The sequence below is a fragment of the Larus michahellis genome, chromosome 5 (genome assembly GCF_964199755.1).
Source record: "Larus michahellis chromosome 5, bLarMic1.1, whole genome shotgun sequence".
NCBI classification, from domain to species: domain Eukaryota; kingdom Metazoa; phylum Chordata; class Aves; order Charadriiformes; family Laridae; genus Larus; species Larus michahellis.
The window spans coordinates 76047307-76067466 of record NC_133900.1 but is presented as its reverse complement, the minus strand read 5'-3'; the positions used below and the strand labels follow the sequence as shown (position 1 = coordinate 76067466).

The 20160-nt window shown below is 41.8% G+C and overlaps 2 protein-coding genes across 13 annotated transcripts in view; both read right to left on the bottom strand.

Annotated features, from left to right (window-relative positions):
* EXOC1 (exocyst complex component 1) overlaps nt 1-2704 on the bottom strand; it is a 32343-nt gene extending 29639 nt beyond the window's left edge. For 6 of the 12 annotated variants that reach the window (XR_012587112.1, XM_074588100.1, XM_074588105.1 and 3 more), the window contains exon 1: nt 2587-2704. The gene's annotated coding sequence lies outside the window, so the exon portion shown is untranslated. Of the gene's footprint in view, nt 1-2221 lie in introns of all 12 variants that reach the window. The other 6 variants (XR_012587113.1, XM_074588102.1, XM_074588107.1 and 3 more) reach the window with 5 other exon arrangements.
* A 3864-nt stretch (nt 2705-6568) lies between these two features.
* EXOC1L (exocyst complex component 1 like) lies at nt 6569-14138 on the bottom strand. The gene is made up of 3 exons (XM_074589303.1): nt 13886-14138; nt 10335-10465; nt 6569-8388 (listed from the first exon to the last, which is right to left on the bottom strand). The coding sequence occupies exons 1-3, from the start codon at nt 14007-14009 to the stop codon at nt 8125-8127; spliced, it is 519 nt and encodes a 172-aa protein (XP_074445404.1). The 5' UTR covers nt 14010-14138; the 3' UTR covers nt 6569-8124.
* Nucleotides 14139-20160: the final 6022 nt, after the last annotated feature.

Below are 20160 nucleotides of genomic sequence, written 5' to 3'. Positions count from 1 at the left end.
CTGCCTTTTCTTGGATGCATGGACTGGAACTCAGAAACGGAACACTTTTTTAGTTATAGAGTTTCTTATCTAGCAAGGGAGTAACAGGATATTTCAAAACAGGAACGTAAGCAAGCATCTACGCTTAAGTAATAAATCAAGAGATTTCTTCCAGGAAGCAAGTGCTGACCTTGAACCCTGTACTCTAACCAGATGCTAAAAAATAAAGACTTTTGCTGAAAGACAGTAAACAGACATTAGTTGCTCCCTCTCATAGCCTGTAGCAGCAAACACAGGAGATTGTACAAGGACATCAAGGACTGCCCTTGAGATCTTCTGGTACATTGGCAGATTAATGTCACATACCAAATCTGACTATTAGGTTGCACGAATGAGGTGCATCCGCCATTAACAGCAACAGTATTTTCCTAACAACACCCAAAAGTTTGCTTTCTAGTTTTTCTCCTCATAAAGAATAGGGTTTTTACAGTGATTTAGGGGAGGCAGAGGAGCAGAAAAGGAGGTAGAGAGACACTGGAGGGGGGGGTGCAGTTGGATCTGCTCACAGGGTTCCCCTACAAGTGATTCGCCTCCACAGTAACAGCAGCGGGAGACAGCAAAGGTGAGAAGGGGCTGTAAGAAGAGAAAACTGTTCAGATTCGTGGGATGCATTAACAACTGGTTTGTTTAAAAACATTCACCGAGAGTTCCGATTTTCTTTGGCAATGCCTTCAAGTAAGTATGCAACATGCCTGGAGCAAAGCATTTGTACTTCTAGCGTGTTCGTTTATGATGAAGAATTTGCAGAGGTAAAAGACGGCCGACATTAAATTAACGATGCACCAAACAAGAACAGAATCCCAAGGAAGTCACAAAATTCTGAAAGAGACTTCTGAGATAGATTTCAGTATAATCACCTGGTTTCCTAGCAGAGCATGGTCTAGTCCCCACCAGATTCTAGAAATCCAGGGCAAGGGGAAGGTGGGATAATGCCACCCAATACTCAAGGTTGCAGAGATAATCAGATAAGAAAAAAACAAAACAAAACAAAAACACCACCAAGCTCCACAAAATTAAGGAATTCGCAATATTCACCTGATTCAAAACAGTTCCTCACACTACAGAGAGATTCTAGGTAGACTAAAAAGAGCAACACTTAGACATCACATTTCAATGTTTTTATGTAAACACAGAAGCTTCAATACTACTCTGAACTTGTGCCTTAAAATTCTACAGTGTGTTAAACCCAAGATTAATATACATCACGTGCACTGCTTGATGCTGGGACGGTGTGTAGAGGTTAATTTTAGGTCAGATTTTTCTCTTGGAGATGCCTGGGTTGCTTTCTCTGACAAACATACAGCAAAGACAAAAAGGTTCCCCTGGCACTTGAAACAGAGAAGGCACCAAGTTTTCTTTAGTCTTTTATGTCCCACTATGCCTCACAGCTCAGCTGGCCACCACTGCATCTCTCATCTTAGCGAATCTGGTAGTTTTAAAGATTTGTAACCCAAGGGCTTTGGGAAAACAAGAGGCAATAAATTAAGATGGAATTGGTATTTTCAAGTGTACAGAGCTCAGGGTATCCAAAGAAATGCTGTTTATATGATACCCTTATAGCAATGTAACACTCCATAGCTGCTATCTAACAATTTTCCTCCCCTTTCATCAAATGCTGGGCCCAGCTTCCGTTTCCCAAACTGCATCAGGTTGTCCCTCCTGCTAATCTTCAACAGGTGAACAAGATGAACATATGAAATACCATCAAACAGCTGCATTTCAAAAATATCCCCTTTCCTTCCTGATTTAGGGTTTTACTTTCTGCTCTAAATCCCATTCAGACCGCTGCAACTCCCCAACTCTCCCATTTCAGAGCTAATACAAATTGTCCAGGTTGTGCAGAACACGCCTTCCCCATAAAACAGAACATGTTAAACCCGAGATCAAAGACTTGCTCTGACATGTAGCCCAACTTCTGTTACAAACTCAGCCCCCGTAGCCACAGCCACCAAAACCCTCACAATGTGCCAGGCACAAGCACATCATTAAGTTCTTTGCACGTGAGTCCCGCTGTCCCAAGGGAACACAGAAAGAAGCACAAGGAGCTAGAGATGAAGCTGCTTCCTCAGAAAAACGCTTCAAGAGAACCAAGACCACATCAGTCTCTAATAAACCCCATTAGACACTGCTGCATTTTTTTTTCCCTAGTAATGTTGCAAAGCCTCGGGTACATGAAATTTACCACAGAGATCACACCGCCGGCACAGCCTGTCCGGGAAGTCCAGGGGAAGGATTCAGCAGAGCAATCTGGTAAGGCCATTCAGTGAGCACTGCTCATTAGCCTCTCCAAGCGGGTAAACAGGAAAACACGCTACCAGGTTAAAACATGCTATCAGGTTAAGATCTAACACGAGCGTGTCGCCTAATTGTAACACCCCGAGGAATCAAAAGATTTAACAGGAAAACTCGGAAGAGCCACTGACGGCGGCGGCGGCCTCCCAAGGGCCCGTCTGGCACCAGCTTCACCACCTCCCACCCCCGTCCCACTGACAGCGCCCCGGAGACAACCCGCCCCACAGGGGATGGCGGGGCCGCCTTCGCTCTCACCGCGGAGCCCAGGCCCGGACAGGGAAGGGGAAGGAGGAACCGCCGCCTCCAGCCGCCGCGGCTCCGGCCGCCGCTCCCCGCCGCTGCCCACAGCGGCCGTTTCCGCTCACGTGACGCTATCAGCGAGGCGGCGGGCTAGGAAGTCGGCACAGCCCGCGCGGCGCCCCCTGCTGGAAGGAGGTGGGCGCCAACGCCTGTAACGGCCGCGCCAGGGTGGGGGATGTCGTGGTGGAGTTGTTGAGAAGGGCGATGTCTCGCCAAAGGCGTGCAGGTACCCCCGGGGCTGAAGGAAAAACACAACGCATTCCGACAGTGTCTTAGAACTTTGAGGTGACAAGCCCATCTCTACCCACAGCTGCGAGGGGACAGCTGCCACGCAGCGGGGACGCAGCCTCAGGAGAGCCACCCTGCTGGAAGGCCTGGACAGGCTGGAAGGGTGGGCTCCCAACAACCTCGTGAAGTTCAACAAGGGCAAGTTTGAGGCCTTTGCACCTGGGGAAACGTCACCCAGGAGGGCAGCACAGGCTGGGATCGACCCATCTGGGGAGCAGCTCTGTGGAAAGGGACCTGGGGGTCCTGGTGGACAACAAGCTCAATGTGAGTGAAAGAGTCTGGGGCCGGACTCTTTTCAGTGGTGCCCAGTGACAGGACCTGGGGCAATGAGCACAAACTGGAACACAGGAGAATCCATCTCAACATGGGGAAAAACTGCTTTATTTTGAGAGTGCCAGAGCCCTGGCACAGGCTGCCCAGAGAGGTGGTGGTGTCTCCTTCTCTGGAGACATTTAAAACCCGCCTGGACGCGTTCCTGTTCAGCCTGTTCTAGGTGAACCTGCTTTGGCGGGGGTGGGGGTGGACTAGATAATATCTGAAAGTCCCTTCCTACCCCGACCGTTCTGTGATTCTGTGATTCTGTGTGCCGCTGCAGCAAAGAAAGCCAACAGGATGCTGGGTTTCACCAACAGGGGCGTCACCAGGAGAGACTAAGTCATTATCCCACTCTACTCAGCACTGGTCAGGCCACACCTGGAATACCTTTTTCAGTTTTGGTCCCTGCTAATACTGGACAGGCTGGAGAGGGTCCAGAGAAGGGCCACCAAGATGATCAAAGGACTGGGAAGCCTGCCATATGAGGAAAGGCTGAGAGAACTGGCTTTGTTCAGCCTTGAGAAAAGAAAGCTTAGGGGAGACCTTATAACCATGTTCCAGTATTTAAAGGGTGGCTACAAAGAAGGTGGAGGCTCCCTTTTTACAGGGAGTCCCATGGAAAAGACAAAGTGTGATGGTAACATGTTACTCCAGGGGAGATTCCAATTGGATACAAGAGGACAGTTTTTCACAATGAGAACAACCAGCCACTGGAATAATCTCCCCAGGGAAGCTGTGGATTCCTCAGCATTGGACACTTTTAAGATTCAGCTGGACAGAGTGCTGGTCCATCTTGTCTAGACCGTGCTTTTGCCAAGAAAGGTTCAACCAGCTGATCCTTGAGGTCCCTCCTAAGCTGGTATTCTGATTCTATGATTCAATGAAAAGCATTCAGATTTTGGCTCTACCCCTAAGCAGAAGTGCCCTTAATAACTGACAGTCTTTAATGCCAGTGATAATTCAGAGGGAACAGTTACTCTGTGACTAGTCATCATGAAATGTAGGATTTGGTATCTAACCATTTGGTGTGAGAAACGATGTTCACATCTGCTTGTAGCTACTTGTAGCCACTGCTGAATTCAGTGAGAACTGGAACTGCCTTCTGGCTCAAACTTTGCTGTGACAGAGGTTCTCCACACAATTGGTATACTTCATTCATTTTTAGCATTATTCATATAAATTAATATAATATTTCTTCAAGGCTTTCACGCAGAGTTAAGGGAAGGATGAAATAATTACAGATTATTTGAACTGTATGATTTATTCACAGTAATACACCAGTATGCCTTTAAGGTATGGTTGATAAAATTTATTAGCCAGGCCATGACCAATAAAGAACAACAGAAAACATCTTTTCCAAGTTAATGTTACAAATTGCCAAAACATGGACTTTTAACATGTAAAACTGATTCATCCTTCTTGTATCATTTTTCCACTTGACTTAAAACATTAAACATTACTGACCAATAGAGTCTTGCTGAATGTACTTCTATTTCCTGACTTACAAAAAAACGTGCTTTATACTTCTGTAATATATCATTCATGAGGGCCAAGGTTAAAAGAGAAGTTACAGTTTGGTAATTTCTCAATTCAGCCACAAAATGGAACTGTCTCTGGCTAGATCTATAAAGACTGGACAAGGCAGCCATAAAAGATTGGATGGGGTTTCATAAAGCTTTTGGTGGTGGTGGTCAAAACCTTTCTAGTTTCCTGTCTTTAGCTGTTAATTCTGCTTCAGGGCAAAAAAAAACCCCAAAACTTAGTTTGTTAATGCTAAAATGTGGTTAGACATGTTAAAAGTGACGTGTGATTATTTTACAGGGCGCACAGTGCCATTCTCTCCTCTCCTACTTCAGCTTTCCACAGATGCTCTTTAAAAAGGGGCTTTCATCTTCCAATACTGACTTTAACTCATGACAAAATACTCCTGAATTACATATTGCAAATAATGTAATATAATCACTCGTTTTACTGCAAGAAGATAGATTTATATGCTGAAAGTGACTGAAAGTATTGGGGAATAGGTAGATGGTAAGGAAAGAAGCAGTATAGGCTTCCGCTAGGAAGCGGTGGGTTACTGTATGTATGACTCCAATATCCAAAGGAGAAGAATGAGAAATAGCCTAGAATGCACAGTCCAGAACAGGCTCCCTGCTCTGTTTCACTTCTAAAATTCTTTTTTTAAATTCTGCATTGATTTGTATTTGCTTAATTTAAGATGCAGAAAAGGATTAGCTAAGCATGAAAGATAAACACACAGGAGAAGAGTCCTTCTGTTTTAAATAGACAGCCATGGGACTTATATGGTGAAAATTATCTTAAATCCATGAACTCCAGTAGAACTTCACCAGTGTGTTTTTTATTGATATGCAACTGTCTTATCTGAATTATGATATTAAATGCTTTTTATAGCATGGAGCTGCAGGAAACTGATGTTTTTTAAGTATAGAATAAGACAAATATGGTATTGATAAATGCTATGTACAAAATAGTCTCAAATTCTTTTGTCATAGGTTTCCCTATATTCTTAATTCTGATGTTGGTTAAAGAGTGTAAAAAAAAAACACTTAGGAAAAAAACATCACCTGCCTTTTATGGCAGCCTCTATTCTCTGCCTCTGAAACAAGTGAGCATGAAGTTCTGTTTGCTCATTATCAATCTTCTTCATTTTCAGGCTGCCATCTTTTTTCACTTCTCAGTAACAAAAACAGCTGATAATTTCTATGTTCAGAAGAAAATCCACATTATATCCACAACCTCAAGTATTAATTCACTCCATCAGTTAACTGAAACCTTTTATAAGAATGTTACAAATGCATTTGTGATAATCCTTTACTCCTGTAAGTTTCTTCTTATTCAATTTTGGAGTAGTCTTCCAGGAGAAGCAGATGAATCCCCAGACATTGTATTTCAAACTGCATTCTGTATATATCCAATGTCAGGAAATGTGATGTAGGAAACAATTCTGCATTAATTGAAAGATGGGCTATTTAGCCTGTCAGTTTTTTTCCATTTATAATTTAGCATATTCTCTATCTCCTGTGGTGCAGTTATGCTATACAAACCGCAAAGCGACCATCTCCCGCACCTCAGGACAAAGACTTTCCATAGTGCGATCAGGTCAGTCTAGCAATTACACGGTGTCTTGGTATTTGACATCTTATAAAGAACAGTGTAAATGTAAAGAGTCCCCAGATTAGGTCCACAGAGATCTTTTAAAATATTTTTCCTTTTGATAATAACTGAAATAATTTACATGAACAATGTCCCTTTTTCTCCTTTCCTTTTGTTTAGTCTGATCACTTAGAGAAGAATGTCTGAAATATTATGTTATCAGGCAGAAGAAATGCCAAACAGATTTTATTGCATATTATTGCACATAAAATGCAGGCTTATTTGTCTTATAATATAGTCAGTTTAATGTTTATACAGTACAAGAATAGAAAGATATAAACTACTGATGCAATTCCATTAAATATGATTGAACATTATAGTCATTTTTAGCTTATCAGTTTCTAACATGATACAAACAATTATTTTTTTTCAGGAATTCACTATACCTCTATACCTGTACTTTTTTCCAAAGGAATGCTCTGAAGTTCTTATTATTAGACCTTCTATGTTTTTATTACAAGATGAATGATATGAGCTTTTCACCCAGAAAATATTTCCTTGTGCCTATTAAGCAAAGAATTTGTAAACATTACAGAAAAGAATGTGACCTCTACAATTAATACAGAGTCCAAACAAGACAACGTATCATAGGTAACAGTAATCTGAATTATACTTGGTACTGAAGATGGTTTTGTGAAACGTGGATGTTGGACAAATACTTCTTGTGTCTATGGATCAAATGTTACAACACAGATACTTGCACTGGATTATCCCAAAGACATTCTGAAAAGAACAACTGCATTTCATAAGCAATTACTATAGATATAGTCCTTCTCTCTAACAGTATTTAGGTGGCAAATGTAAGGCTTAGGTCCTTACAAATTCCAGAAGATTAGCGTTGCCCACATAAGCTGCCTTCACGACTGGCAAGGTATATGTAACTATTAAGATTTGTGTTAGAATTAATGTAATTTACAACAAATATCTAGAATAAATACATAATTTCTGCAGATTGGATAATCAAAGGTATGGCCTTTCCTATATACAAGCAGTAGGGTAACATTTAAAAAATAAAGTAGAAAGCTGTACATTTTATACAGTTTTTCAAATACATTCTCCCGTATTTGATGATATTCAACTTTGAATCCAAAGTACATTTACACAAATGTTTTCAAAGGTGGGAGTCCATACGAAAGACAACAGCAAAGTGTGAGTCACAGTACCCCTGTGTGACTCCCCCATTTTACAGCTGGCAGGTTCTGAGAGAGGACAGTAACCAGACCATGATTTCCGAGGAGTGATTTACATCCGTCAGCTTTAGGTGCGCAGCTGGTTTAGTCCACAGCTCGTCTCCTTGTACTCTCTTGGCTGCCGAAAGAGAAAGGAAATCTTCTCTTGCAGGACGTTCTGACCAGAAGCTTCTCTGAATGACCTTCTGGGTTTTTGGCATTTCTTTATTGACTCTGGGAAGAGCAGCCGGTTAGCTTAGCTGACTGACACTGGGCAACGTCACTGGGCTTCTTGTTGTCAGCTTTGTTCCTCTTCAGCTCTTGCTCTACACAGCTTTAATTCATCCTCTCTTTCTACTGTAATATAATGCTGTCACAAGTCCAGCTGTTATTTTCTGTTATGGGTGAGATCTTCCAGGGAAGATACTGCATATTACAAATATGCAGCAGATGCTGCATATTACTTACTATCTTTTTGATCAGATGATTTATGAAATGCTGGTCAGCAGAATTCAACCAGTCAACCTTAATGTTAGAAAATGCATCTTTAGGACAAAGGACACAGGGAGAGACATAAAAGGTTGGAAGCATAGAAGCATATCCTCATAAGTACTAAGCAATCCCTGTTGTTGGATGACCAGATTGAGTCATCATTTAGGTAGGTGTCGTCAAAGTTCACGATCTTCAAGTCCTTCTTAAGGTACATTTCATTCAGTTTGTTTAGCGTTCGAGCAAAGGTATATTTAGATGCACAACTATATGCTTCCAGATTGTAGACTTTGTGGAAGTGCATATCAAAATATGGATTATCCTAAAAAAACGGAGAGAGAATGAAATTATAACATGCATTACAAATTTTAGAACTGCAATCTGTTGTTCTCTGCCCAGCTACCTTCAGAGCTTTTTCTCAGTTTGATGGACTCCTAAAGGACTTCGCATCTTTCTGCTATTCATACTAAAAGATCTTTTAAAACTTTACAAAGTAGCGGTTTGTAATTAGCTGCCATTCTTTGCCATTAGGAGCTTTGCCTGAGTAAAACTTTCAGTTTGGCCAAGCGTTACGCTGCACTTTATTGGGATTTTACAATCTTGTTTTGAAATGAACCATTTTGTCATGTTGCCTAAAAAACACTATATGAAAAGCACTTGCCTTGAACTATAACTATATATGCCTGTCAGAAGAAGAATATTGATTGCCCTTCCTGCCTAAATCGTAATTCTCTGTGCTTTCTGGCTCTTTGGCACAATTAATCCCAGCAGCGGCTAAATTCCATTAAATTCTGTGGGTATGAATAACTATTATGAATATGTATAGCAGTGTTAATCACCCTATAATTATGAGTTTGAGGTTCATTTAGGCGTTTCTTTAACCAAAAATGAGACAGATTTTGATCATCCCAGTTACGGAAGGCTGAATCATCTCTAAAGGATATTTTAGCACAACACTTCAGAAAAAAGCTAAAGTAAACTCATGCAGGCAAGTGATAAGGAAATCCCCTGACTGCCTTGGCTGGGGAAGGGACAGGAGCATCTCCATAAGCAAGATAACTTGGAGAAGGGATGTAAGGAATTATAAGGTTTGGCTTTTTTTGTCTTCTGGCCTGAACTGCCAAGAGCTCCCAGGGTGCAGGGATACTCTGAAGCTGAGCTCACCTCCTCCGTCTCCCAGGTTCCTGGTTTTAGACTTGAGGACAATGTGCACAGGACAGAAGACCAACCACAGTTTGTTATTTTCCTGGGAGTAAGGCTCTGAAACCTTTCTTGTGAGCTCTTCATTTCTCTTTCACTAGGATAATGTGATCTGAATTCTATTTTATGTTCACTTGAAAGCACTTTCAAAGGGAAAAAAAAATTTTTCCTGGACTACATTTATTATGCACAGACAACTGTTAAAATGTCTTCTCAGCCACGCAGTAAGATATTCTCCTTAGCATATTCTTCTAGCTTTTGTAAAATAGGATTTAATTCTACTATTGGTGTTCTGTATTGTACTACTGCAGGCTCATTTTACCCTTCTGAAGTTGTGTCTGAGAAATTAGGGCTTTTTTTGGCAGTAAGGTCAGCCAGATCTAGCCAAAGCTGTTTCATATTTACACACACAAATACACAAATAGTTAATTGATCAATGTAATGTGAGATTAAGCTACGTGAAAGAGACACAATTTCATGAGCTGGTACACCAAACGATGCACTTTCTTGCAAGATGTTTTGCACATTGACTTTGTCACACAGGGAACAGGTTCACACACTCAAATGTCAGGGTCACAATCACTATAAAAATATTTAATGAAATTATTTATTATTATTTATTTAATTATTATTAAGTAAATGTAATTCATTAATTAAATAAATTAATTAATGTCATTAAATTATTATTTATTAATGAAATTAAAATCTATGGGATTAACTCCAGTTCACACTGGGAGCTGCAGGCGGAGAACTTTTGTTCCCAGTTATGATGAACAAATTAGAAAACATCCAGCTTGTGCCCCAGATCTCAGCCAGAGAGATGAAGATCAAAAACAAGAAAGTCTATCCTTCCTCTCCCCCTCCAACAGTGCAAATGCGATGTGGAGCCTCTCACATGCAAAAAAACCAAAATTCCTTGGAGGTTTGATTTATTTTTTTTTATTTTTTTTTTACGTAACTGTCTTTTTCAGATAATGCATTTTAACTGCATTTTAATACTTGTATCCCAAATTGCAGCACGAGAAAAGTATACTCTAATATATGTATTTAATCATACATAACACTTACAGTATCTGCTTCTTTTCCATCAATCATCTCAAGATCTTTCAAAAACCACTTTTCAACTATTTCATATTTCTCCTCTCGATCCACTCGCAAGTGTTTAACCATGCATATTTCTACTTCTTCACTTTTAGTCACTGCAAGAAAAAAATAGTTTAGATATGCAAGCAAGTGATTCCCAAAAGTTCCAGTCATAACAGACTTAATCAAACTACGTTTTAGATAATAACTTAAATGATGATGGGCAGGGCTGTACCAGGCTTAATAGTTTTATTTTGCCCAGGTAGTAGGAATAACACCATGTTCTCAACCTATGAAACCTGTCAGCTTTTAGTAGAATTAGGATTTACTTTATTCATCCTGCGAAAAGAGAATATTGTCTGTGCAAAAGCCTTCCATCTGAATTCACCAGCAGTGCAATGAAAGCCTAATTCTGGCACTGGAGCTGTGTGGATAATCCACTTATCCTACTTACTTCTAAGGGGAATCTTTTGGGGTACTAGAGTCAGAAAACTGGAAAACCGCTACCAAGGCTCTGTATTTACATGACTTGTGCTATACTTTCCATTCCGGGCATTCTCTTATGAAGCCATTACTTTTTCAAGAGAAAATTCTTATTTCCCTATAAAATATGTAAGTAGGACACTTAACAAAAATAACATCGAAAATATTACCTAAAGCTTCAAGTGGCCCAGTGCTGTCTTTGTTGAAATTACTATTTTCCAACTTGGGCGGGAAATGAGAGTAAAAAGAGCACCAAGATGCTCTTTGCAATAACTACCATTATTAATTGATTACGCTGAGTGCTGCGTGGGAGGTTGGATTTCTGTAACACACAACAATGAGTGTGAAAAGCACCGGAGCCTGAACAATCTCCTGCCTGTCCAGCACGATGACTGCAGGCAGGCTACTTCCCCAAGCCATCCTGTAGCCTAAGGAAAGGGCGAGACGGCACGTACGTCTCGTAGGAGCATTTTGACATCACAGCACAAGGCTACAGATGCAGGAGCAAAATTCTTTTATTTCTAAGTGCTGCCTCGATTTTTGAAAGCGCATCGTGAAACTTGACAAATTTTATCTTACTCCTGTTAAAAGATCTCTTACTTCACACCCATCTATAAGAAAATAGTTATTCAAATAAAGACAAACAAAGGATATATGTTGGAGATATGCCTTCTTTCCATTGCAAAGAAAAACAGTGGAAAATATATAAATCGATGACAATTTCGCTCGGCCTACAGCTTCCCTGCCTGGAAAATACAAATCACTGCTGCTTTTCTTTCTGGTCCTATGAGTCATAGTTGCTCAGTGACTTTTAAGCAAAGGACCACCACTGTATTACCTTCTGTGGAGAAGTTACAATGGTTTTCATTTGCAAGCAAATCTAGTAGGCTAATCTTAGAAAGTTCTCTTCATGCTTTCAGTTTCTCCCATTTTGCTTGTTTGCTTGCTTGTGAGGGAATATGTTGTCTCCCTCAGGAGTTAAAATGAAAAGAAACAAGCCCAAAAGCCCCCAGTCCTGTCAGAAATACAGGGGGACGTCCTAGTGGCCCCCACGTCCCACACACTGCCACCTGTCTACCCCCATGCAGGAGCAGAAATCATATGGCACAAAGACATATGGCACAGATGTGTTAAGAAAAATTAAACCAGGAGTATGTCCTGCCCAGTGGTGAAACTTGGGCGGACTATTTTCAACTAAAAATAAAAAACAACAATAAAAAAATCTTTCTTTACTTTTCCTGTATTTTTGATACAGCCTGTTGTTGCACTCAGCTGACAAAGTTAAAGAAAATTTAATTTTTTACATAGAACATGAGCTTAGATCTGCCATTTCGTCCTATTAAACTCTAAAAGCTTTTCTTGGTGAGGGCAGGGCTATGGCAATGCCTTCATAGATCACAAACTACTTCTTGTCTTCCACGGACTGAACACCTTTTTCAGAGTCTCTGATGGAAAATAGGATGTTATCCCTACTTTTCTTCTCAGGCATACCACTACTGGACTGTGAAAATTCCTGAATGTGGTTGCATTTCAGCTTTAGGTTCCTCCAGGGTTTATAAAGCCTTTGGTGAAAGGACACTATTGCCATCACCCAAGAACTGAGACTTGCTGTTGTGAAAAGGAAGGGAAATGATGTTGGGCATATGGCACAAAAATAAGATTGTTCAGTTATCCACACCAAGATTTTGTTGCAATATAGATTTCAAAAGGCACAGCCTTCTAAAGTTTTGCCTATAGTTTGACTGATTTTAATTATTTTTTTTTTTTTTTAAATTATGGTAATTTGAAATCAACAGGAATATACTGGGGTTGCATGTCAGGGGTAAGATTTTAGATAATGTGTTTTGCTCCTACGGAATCACAGCAGATTACAGTAGCTGCTGGCAGCCAGATGCAACCCATCCTTCAGAATCAGATTTCCACTCTACTCACCACTTACTTGACTATGCCTGAATATATTAAGAGTTTAATATTGGATACTGGAGAGATCCCACTCTTAATATGCTACATAAGCTTTCCTTTATGTCTTCTTTGTGACTTGGTCTTTATGTCACTTCCAATCAGTTAATCTCATTAGGGGCTTCCCTTATGGCTTGTTCTCCTCAACCTTAAAAAGAAATTTTTAGTAAAGATTTTAAAGGTCCGTAATGTTATTTCTCCTCTTTGGATGTTTCATAACAGTGAACTGTTTAGATCTACCACATGCAACTAAACGTAATTCTACTGGATAGTTTTATAAAATACGAATCGGGTTGGTATTTCTGTGCATTTACAAGCTCTATGACATTCAGGAATCCATTTCTTAAAACTCTTTTTTACAGTTGTAAAATACAAAGCCTGTTCTACTAAAATCACGTGAGTGCAGGGAACGTAGCTTGCTCCCTATTTCCAGTAATCTGTAAAACAACTTAAATATTCTAAAAACTTCAGATGTTTACAAAGATCATGATCACAGAATACGGTTGACATCACCCCATATTGGATGTTAACCCAATCTATGTCTCAAGTACATAGATTTTGTCTACCTGTTATATATGTGTTTTGAGCCTGAAGAGGAAATAGGATGGAAGAAACGTTCACTTCAACCTAACTACTTACGGGTGAGAGCATTTCTCTTTTGCAGTATCCTTCAGTGTTGTGAAATAAAATAAAATAAAATAGAACAAATGAGCTTTTCTGAAACCTTGTTTTGAAAAGGTTATGGAACAGATACACTTGAAATCAGATTTAGTTATGAAGCAGATACACTTGAAATCAAATTTAGCAAAGAGCCAGATAATCAAGTTTAGCACTCACAGCAATCTTGTTTTACTCACAGTTCGTGCTAATTACTAACCCAAATGTGGATTTATTCAAACCACGAGACTAATTTATTGTTACCAAAGTAACTGGGACAACACATAGGACATTAGACCAAGGCAAAGGACAAAAGCTCTATAAATTACAACCGATGCCTGCAAGCGTGCATGAGTTTGAGCCCCGGCCTCTCTCCCGCGCATCCCCCCGCACCCCTCCGCGCATCCCCCGCACCCCCCCGCGCACCGCCCCGCTACCTGCGGCGCACAGGTAGCATCGCTGGGCGCCCGAGCCCTCCTCCACCTCGATGAACTCCTGCAGCCTCAGCCGCCGGGGGCCGAACAGCCTCTTCGCCAGCTCCTCCTTCACCAGCGAGGACATCGCCGCCCCCCCCCGCCGCCGCCGCCGCCTCCCGGCTCCTGGGCGGCGGGTACCGGACCCCCGCGTCCCGCAGCCGCCGCTCCGCGCACCCGCGGGGGACAGCGGCGGAGGCTGCCCCCCGGCCGCGGGGGAGGCATCGCTCCCGGCGGGGTCCGGGTACCGACAGTCCCCCCCACCCCGGCCAGCCCCCTCCGCCGCCGTTAAGGCTCCGGTCACCGGAGCGGGGAGAGGCCGGGCCGCGCATCTCCCCGCCCCGCGCGTGTCCGCCCTCCCTCCCTCCTGCCCTCCCTCCCTCCCGGGACGGGCCCGGGAGACGCCTCCCTGCCGGAGGGGGAGAGAATCATGGAATCACAGAGTCGCCTAGGTTGGAAGGGACCTTTCAGATCATCGAGTCCAACCATCATCCTCACGCTGACAAAAACCATCACTAAACCCTATCTCTAGGCACAGTGTCTACCTGTCTTTTAAATACCTCCAGGGATGGTGACTCAACCACTTCCCTGGGCAGCCTGTTCCGATGCTTAATAACCCTTTCAGTGAAGAAATTTTCCCTGATATCCAATCTAAACCTCCCCTGGTACAACTTGAGGCCGTTTCCTCTTGTCCTATCACCTGTTACTTGGGAGAAGACACCGACCCCCACCTGGCTACAGCCTACAGGCAGTTGTAGAGAGCGAGAAGGTCTCCCCTCAGCCTCCTTTTCTCCAGGCTGAACAACCCCAGCTTCCTCAGCTGCTCCTCATAAGACCTGTGCTCCAGACCCCTCAACAGCCTCATTGCCCTTCTCTGGACCCGCTCCAGCACCTCAATGTCTTTTTTTGTGGTGAGCGGCCCAAAACTGGACCCACTACACAAGGTGAGGCCTCACCAGTGTCGAGTACAGGGGAACAACCACTTTGCTAGTCTTACTCACTGCACTGTTCCTGATGCAGGCCAGGATGCTGTTGGAATGAGCAAGGAAACATGCAGAGGAATCAGACTAAAGGCAGCTTACCAAGAGTTGTCAATTAGTGCAACTCTTTTTATCAGTAGATAAAAGAGTTAGTAGGAAAGAGTCATTCCTTCTAAAAGGAATTACATTGCCTTATAGCTGTTACTGCACTAATAGCTTTATGGCTATTAATAGAGTTAAGGGGAAAATTACCTTATGCCACTCGTTGTGAACAGGAAGTGAACTCACCTCCATGCACCAGGAGTCCTCGGAGGGCGGGTGCAGCCTGGGGACCAGAGGATCTGCCATCCTCGGGGTGCTTTTGTATGTGAGGGGCCTGATACATCAGACATAGAATCATAGAATCATAGAATTGCCTAGGTTGGAAGGGACCTTTAAGATCATCGAGTCCAACTGTTCACCTAGCACTGCCAAGTCTACCACTAAACCATGCCCCTAAGCACCACATCTACAATTTTAAACACCTTTTAAATACTTTTAAAGGTCTTTTAAATACCTCCAGGGATGGTGACTCAACCACTTCCCTGGGCAGCCTGTTCCAACGCTTGACAACCCTTTCAGTGAAGAAATTTTTCCTAATGTCCGGTCTAAACCTCCCCTGGTGCAACTTGAGGCCGTTTCCTCTGAGTATATTTGCAGAAATTTTGGGTGTTCCTGGCACTCTCCAGGTGTGTGGGTAAAATTCCTGGAGAACGTACTCTTCTAATTTCAGTGTGTAGAGTAGCCTGTGTTAGAGTTTTCCCTTTGGACTCATTTCTGGCTGCTTATAGAAGTCGGGTGTGCTCTTCTAATTCTTATGCTCAAGCTTATTATGTCTAAATACCTTCTTGGGTTTTCATTACAGTCTCAGTGGAACGTAATGAATCTAACCTTAGAATAAAATTGAGTGTTAAAGTGAAGATTTAGAAGGTAAGGTAAAAAAATCTGAGGATTTAAAAAAAAAAAGTTTTTGGACAAAATTATTAGAATCATAGAATTATAGAATGCTTTGTGTTGGAAGGGACCTTAAAGATCATCTAGTTCCACCCCCCCTGCCATGGGCAGGGACACCTCCCACTAGACCATTACAATAATTTAGTGCCATAGGATCTACACGGTCCTTTGCCGATGTGAAGCAAAATGGGATCAAGTAAAATGATGATGTGAAATTAGGGAGAATCACCCTCTGCTATGGATAGTCATCATAGTGGCTGGATGAGTGGGAAAGGGATTGAAAAGAAACTAGAATATTTTGATTTATTCTGCTCCTTTTCATCCTATGTGTTTGGAGACATAGTTGTAATTCTTAAATCAATAGGTTAATTTTCATCCCTGCTTTGGGAGAGTAAAGTTACTCTAAGCTTCAGGTGTTGGATACATTTTATTAGTACAGTAAGGACAAATTTCATCTCTTATCTTTAAAGAAGATATGAACTTCACTACAAGAGCTTATCTTAGGATAAGGCCATGACGCTCACTTCCAAAGGGAGACAACTGCATGTCAGCAAAGTGCCCGGTGTGGAGATCTTCCACCTAGTGAGCTGAGGCTCAGGGATCCACAGATGCCTGCCCACAGCCTTGGTGACCTGGCCATGCCTTGAATATTTGGGACTGATGCACAAATTGGCTCGCAGTGCATGGTCCCTCCTCTTTTTCTGCCAGCCCTTGGCAGAGTTGTCAAGGCCTGTGCCCCAGACTTCAGCTCGTCACCATCAGTGTTAATAGTGTCATGGTTGGAGAGGTTTAGTGCTCGTACTCAGTGCCAGAGTCCTCATTAGGAGGCTGATTCTGACTCAGCCAACCCATAGCTCATGTTGCATCTCAGATGCTTGAATTTTTTTTTTTGCAGTTGTGAAGCGACAAATGTACAGACAAAAAAACCCTTAGAAAAATACCTTCAGCTCTGGAAGAATTTTCCATCAGTTTTTCCCTTGTGGAAGGTTCAGCTGGTACTGGAGGAACTGCAAAGGTGGTGGGTGAAGCATCACTGGCACCTTGGAAGCGGTGGAGCTGAGACAAGAGTGGTGTGTAGATCTGGTCTTTCTTGGGTTAGTTTTTTATTTTTCACAGTTTGATCAAACTGTGAGTCATTCTACCTCAGTTTTCACAAGAGTGTTTTGAGGTTTGAAATATTAATCTTCTTAAACTTTCTGTCTTTTTGGATATTCTTGCATAATAATATTGTGCCACTCTGCTCAGTAGTACATGGCTAGTAGAAATTTGTGCATTAACGGAGCTTTACACTGAAAGCCATAACTGGGCTTTAGGTGGGGCTTTAGGGCTGTGTAGCTGCTATTTGAGCAGTACTAACGAATGTACTAACGAATGCTCCCCTACATCCTACCTTCTTGTGTCCGTGCCTACTTTGATTTCACTGTACGGAAAGAGCATTGCCTGTACACTGACTTGAGCATCTGTTGTGCACGCTGGGTACGTGTGAGGCTCGTGGCAAACACATTCATAAATATCTGCATATTGTGTCCCGAAACATCTACTCCTAAAGCACAGGCACAGGTAAATTACAGTTTTCATGTTTAGGAATATTTTGGAAAAGGAGCAAAAGTTTTTGGTAACTCATATAGTAATTTAAAAATTTCTACCTGGTAGATGCAACTGTCCATAAGAAGACCACTGCTATATAGGCTTCGGTAAAAGACTCCTCTGGATTTATTTCTGAGCTGTTCTGTGTGGAGATAGTGCTCCGAAGATCCTATCCTGTGATGTAACTATTTTCCCCATACCTCCTCTTAAATCAATTTATATTTCAAAAAGTATTGTAGAGATTAAATTACTTCTGCAATACCCTTTAATGCATTCTCAAACACTACATTAACCAACCACTCTGAGTATATGCATAGACAGGTACAATGGTGGTTTTAATGTTGAATGCTTTAATAAGAAACAGAAAAAAAACATAATTCACTATTGCTCTTCGTTCTTTGGATTCTTTGTTCGCCCATCCTCTGTTAGAACGTTACAGGTCAGTTTTGGTGCAGCTGGTATCAGGACTACCTGTAGTATTTTGGATAATGCCCATAAACATTTTTATTTTTTATTTACATCTACCCTACGCTTCATAGTTTTTTCTCTATTCTTAGAATTCAGTGGGGAGAAATGACCAACCCATTTTGCGATGACTCACAAAATCACTTCCTTCCTCTCTATTTCTTTACTGCTTTGCTGACTTGGGTGGGCTGGAAATAAAGCTTGTTAGGCTTTAGAATCTCCTTCCTCTACAGCATGCATAAAGCTAGTTTTTATGTCTCCTTGCTTGGTTGTCAGTATATTAAATATTGTGAAGGATGATTCTTGCAGTAAGTAAAGAGCCTCTGCAGTGCCTGCCCAGAGCTTCTTTCCTACTTACACGTTCTTCTGTCCTCTGTTTCCTTGCTCTGTTTCTGTTCTCTGTCTTGCTTTTCTTCCAATATTATATTTGTTCTTTCTTTTTCCTTTAATCTTCTGCAACACGTACATCTTAGGGACTTAGAGGCTCTTTTTAGATGACTCATACAAAAAATAACACATATTTGATATACAAAGCTAAAGTTTAACCGAGAGCAGGTAGGCACCGCTATACGTGTGTAAGCATGCTTTGACTGGAAAAGAAACATATGCAATTTAAGGCTATGATAGGAAATCCTGGTGATTTGCAATTTGAAGTTCTCCAGGTCACCCAGATTTCATCCCACTCAAAACCTGCCATAGCAAGCTTCCCCCTTAATATTTCTTCTTGCTGGTATTATTACTGCTGAATGGAAAAAGGAACAGTTTCCTAGAAGCTGCGGGGATGTATTGAGCGATGAGGTTTCAGACCCACCTTAGCTGAAATGCTGTAGCCCAAATCCTGACAGTTCATAACGGAACGCCAACAGTTGGGCAGTAACTTACCCAGCCAGCAAGGTCACACTAACTGTGGTCTGGGATCAACTTCCCATTCTGGCATCCAACACCCCAGCCAAATGCCCCTCCTTCCCTCAGCTAAACCTGCCCGTGAATGTGTGTCGTATGGACATAAACCAGAACAGATTAAACACCTTATTACCAGTGCCACAAATACATTTAAATCCAAATTTAACTTGGATTTGCCTGTAACTGTCCAGACAGAGGAACTACAGATGTTTATGAAAGCTGTGCACCCTCCACCCCAGGCTCACAGTGGTCTACAACGGAACCCTTTACAACATGAAATGGTCACCAGGGGAGTGTCTCAGACCTTTCTGCCAAATATTTATTACTTCTGTTCATTTTTGTGCCCTGTCTTTTCCCTGAAAACTTTTCCCATGTCCAAATACAGTTTTTCTTTCTGTACACAAGACATTGCCTTTAATAGATGTAGTAGCAGGTCCTGAAAGGATAAATCTCTCCAATCTTTATTGTTTCTCAGTCACACTGTTCTGGTAAAAATCAATTCACCAGCTTTAAAAACAATATTTAAGATGAGTCCCTATACTCCTTTGGATCTACTAATGTGCATTAGTATATATACATGTGACTGATTACCTGGGGCTTGATCCAAAATCCATTAAGTCAGTAACATGTTTGCCTTTGATTTTGGTGGGCTTCAGAGTAGTCATTACTGGAACAGCAGAGCGGTCACCATGTCTAGGTGGGACTTGACTGTGTTCTGCATGTTGAAGCCCTCCAGAGGATGTACATTTGATCTCTCTCAAATTCCCGGCAAGAAGCACACCCTTACAAAGCCGTGTTTGCTGCAAGCATCTTTCCCATTGCTCCTTGTTTGCTAATGTTCTGAAATAAAAAGAAGGAATGAAAATACAAGATTCAGAATAATCTCTCTGAGATGCAAAGGATCCCTGGGGGTTGAAAAGCATCGTTTACCATCTTAGTTAAATTACGATTTAGTTTCCTCTAGCTGTTGTTTCTGTTTGAGGTTTCAGCCAGGCATGGTTTTCTCTGTTAATGCTTGGTTTATTGTCTTACAGACAATATGTATTCTTCACAGCTTTAGGGCTCCAGACCACTTGTTTGACATCATAGGTGAGATTTTAGACTATGAACTAGAAATCATGAAAAACATTCTGCAATAGTTGGCTGTATAGAGAGGTTTCCAAAGCTGACTTCAGAAAACCGATTCTGAACGATCATGACCTGTTTTTCTCCCTCTTGTTGCTAATTATTTACTTTTTTCAGATCTCTTTCCCACTGACATTTATAGAAGATCTGGCTCCTAGCTATGGCTAGTTATTCACATGTTGTGAT

Bases quoted from the DNA above. Each gene is read 5' to 3' on its own strand.
- EXOC1L (XM_074589303.1), bottom strand. From the start codon at position 14,009: ATGTCCTCGCTGGTGAAGGAGGAGCTGGCGAAGAGGCTGTTCGGCCCC. The intron at 10,466-13,885 runs GTAGCGGGGCGG...TTTTTCTTGCAG, and splicing joins ATGCTACCTGTGCGCCGCAG to TGACTAAAAGTGAAGAAGTA. The intron at 8,389-10,334 runs GTAAGTGTTATG...CCGTTTTTTTAG, and splicing joins ATGGAAAAGAAGCAGATACT to GATAATCCATATTTTGATAT.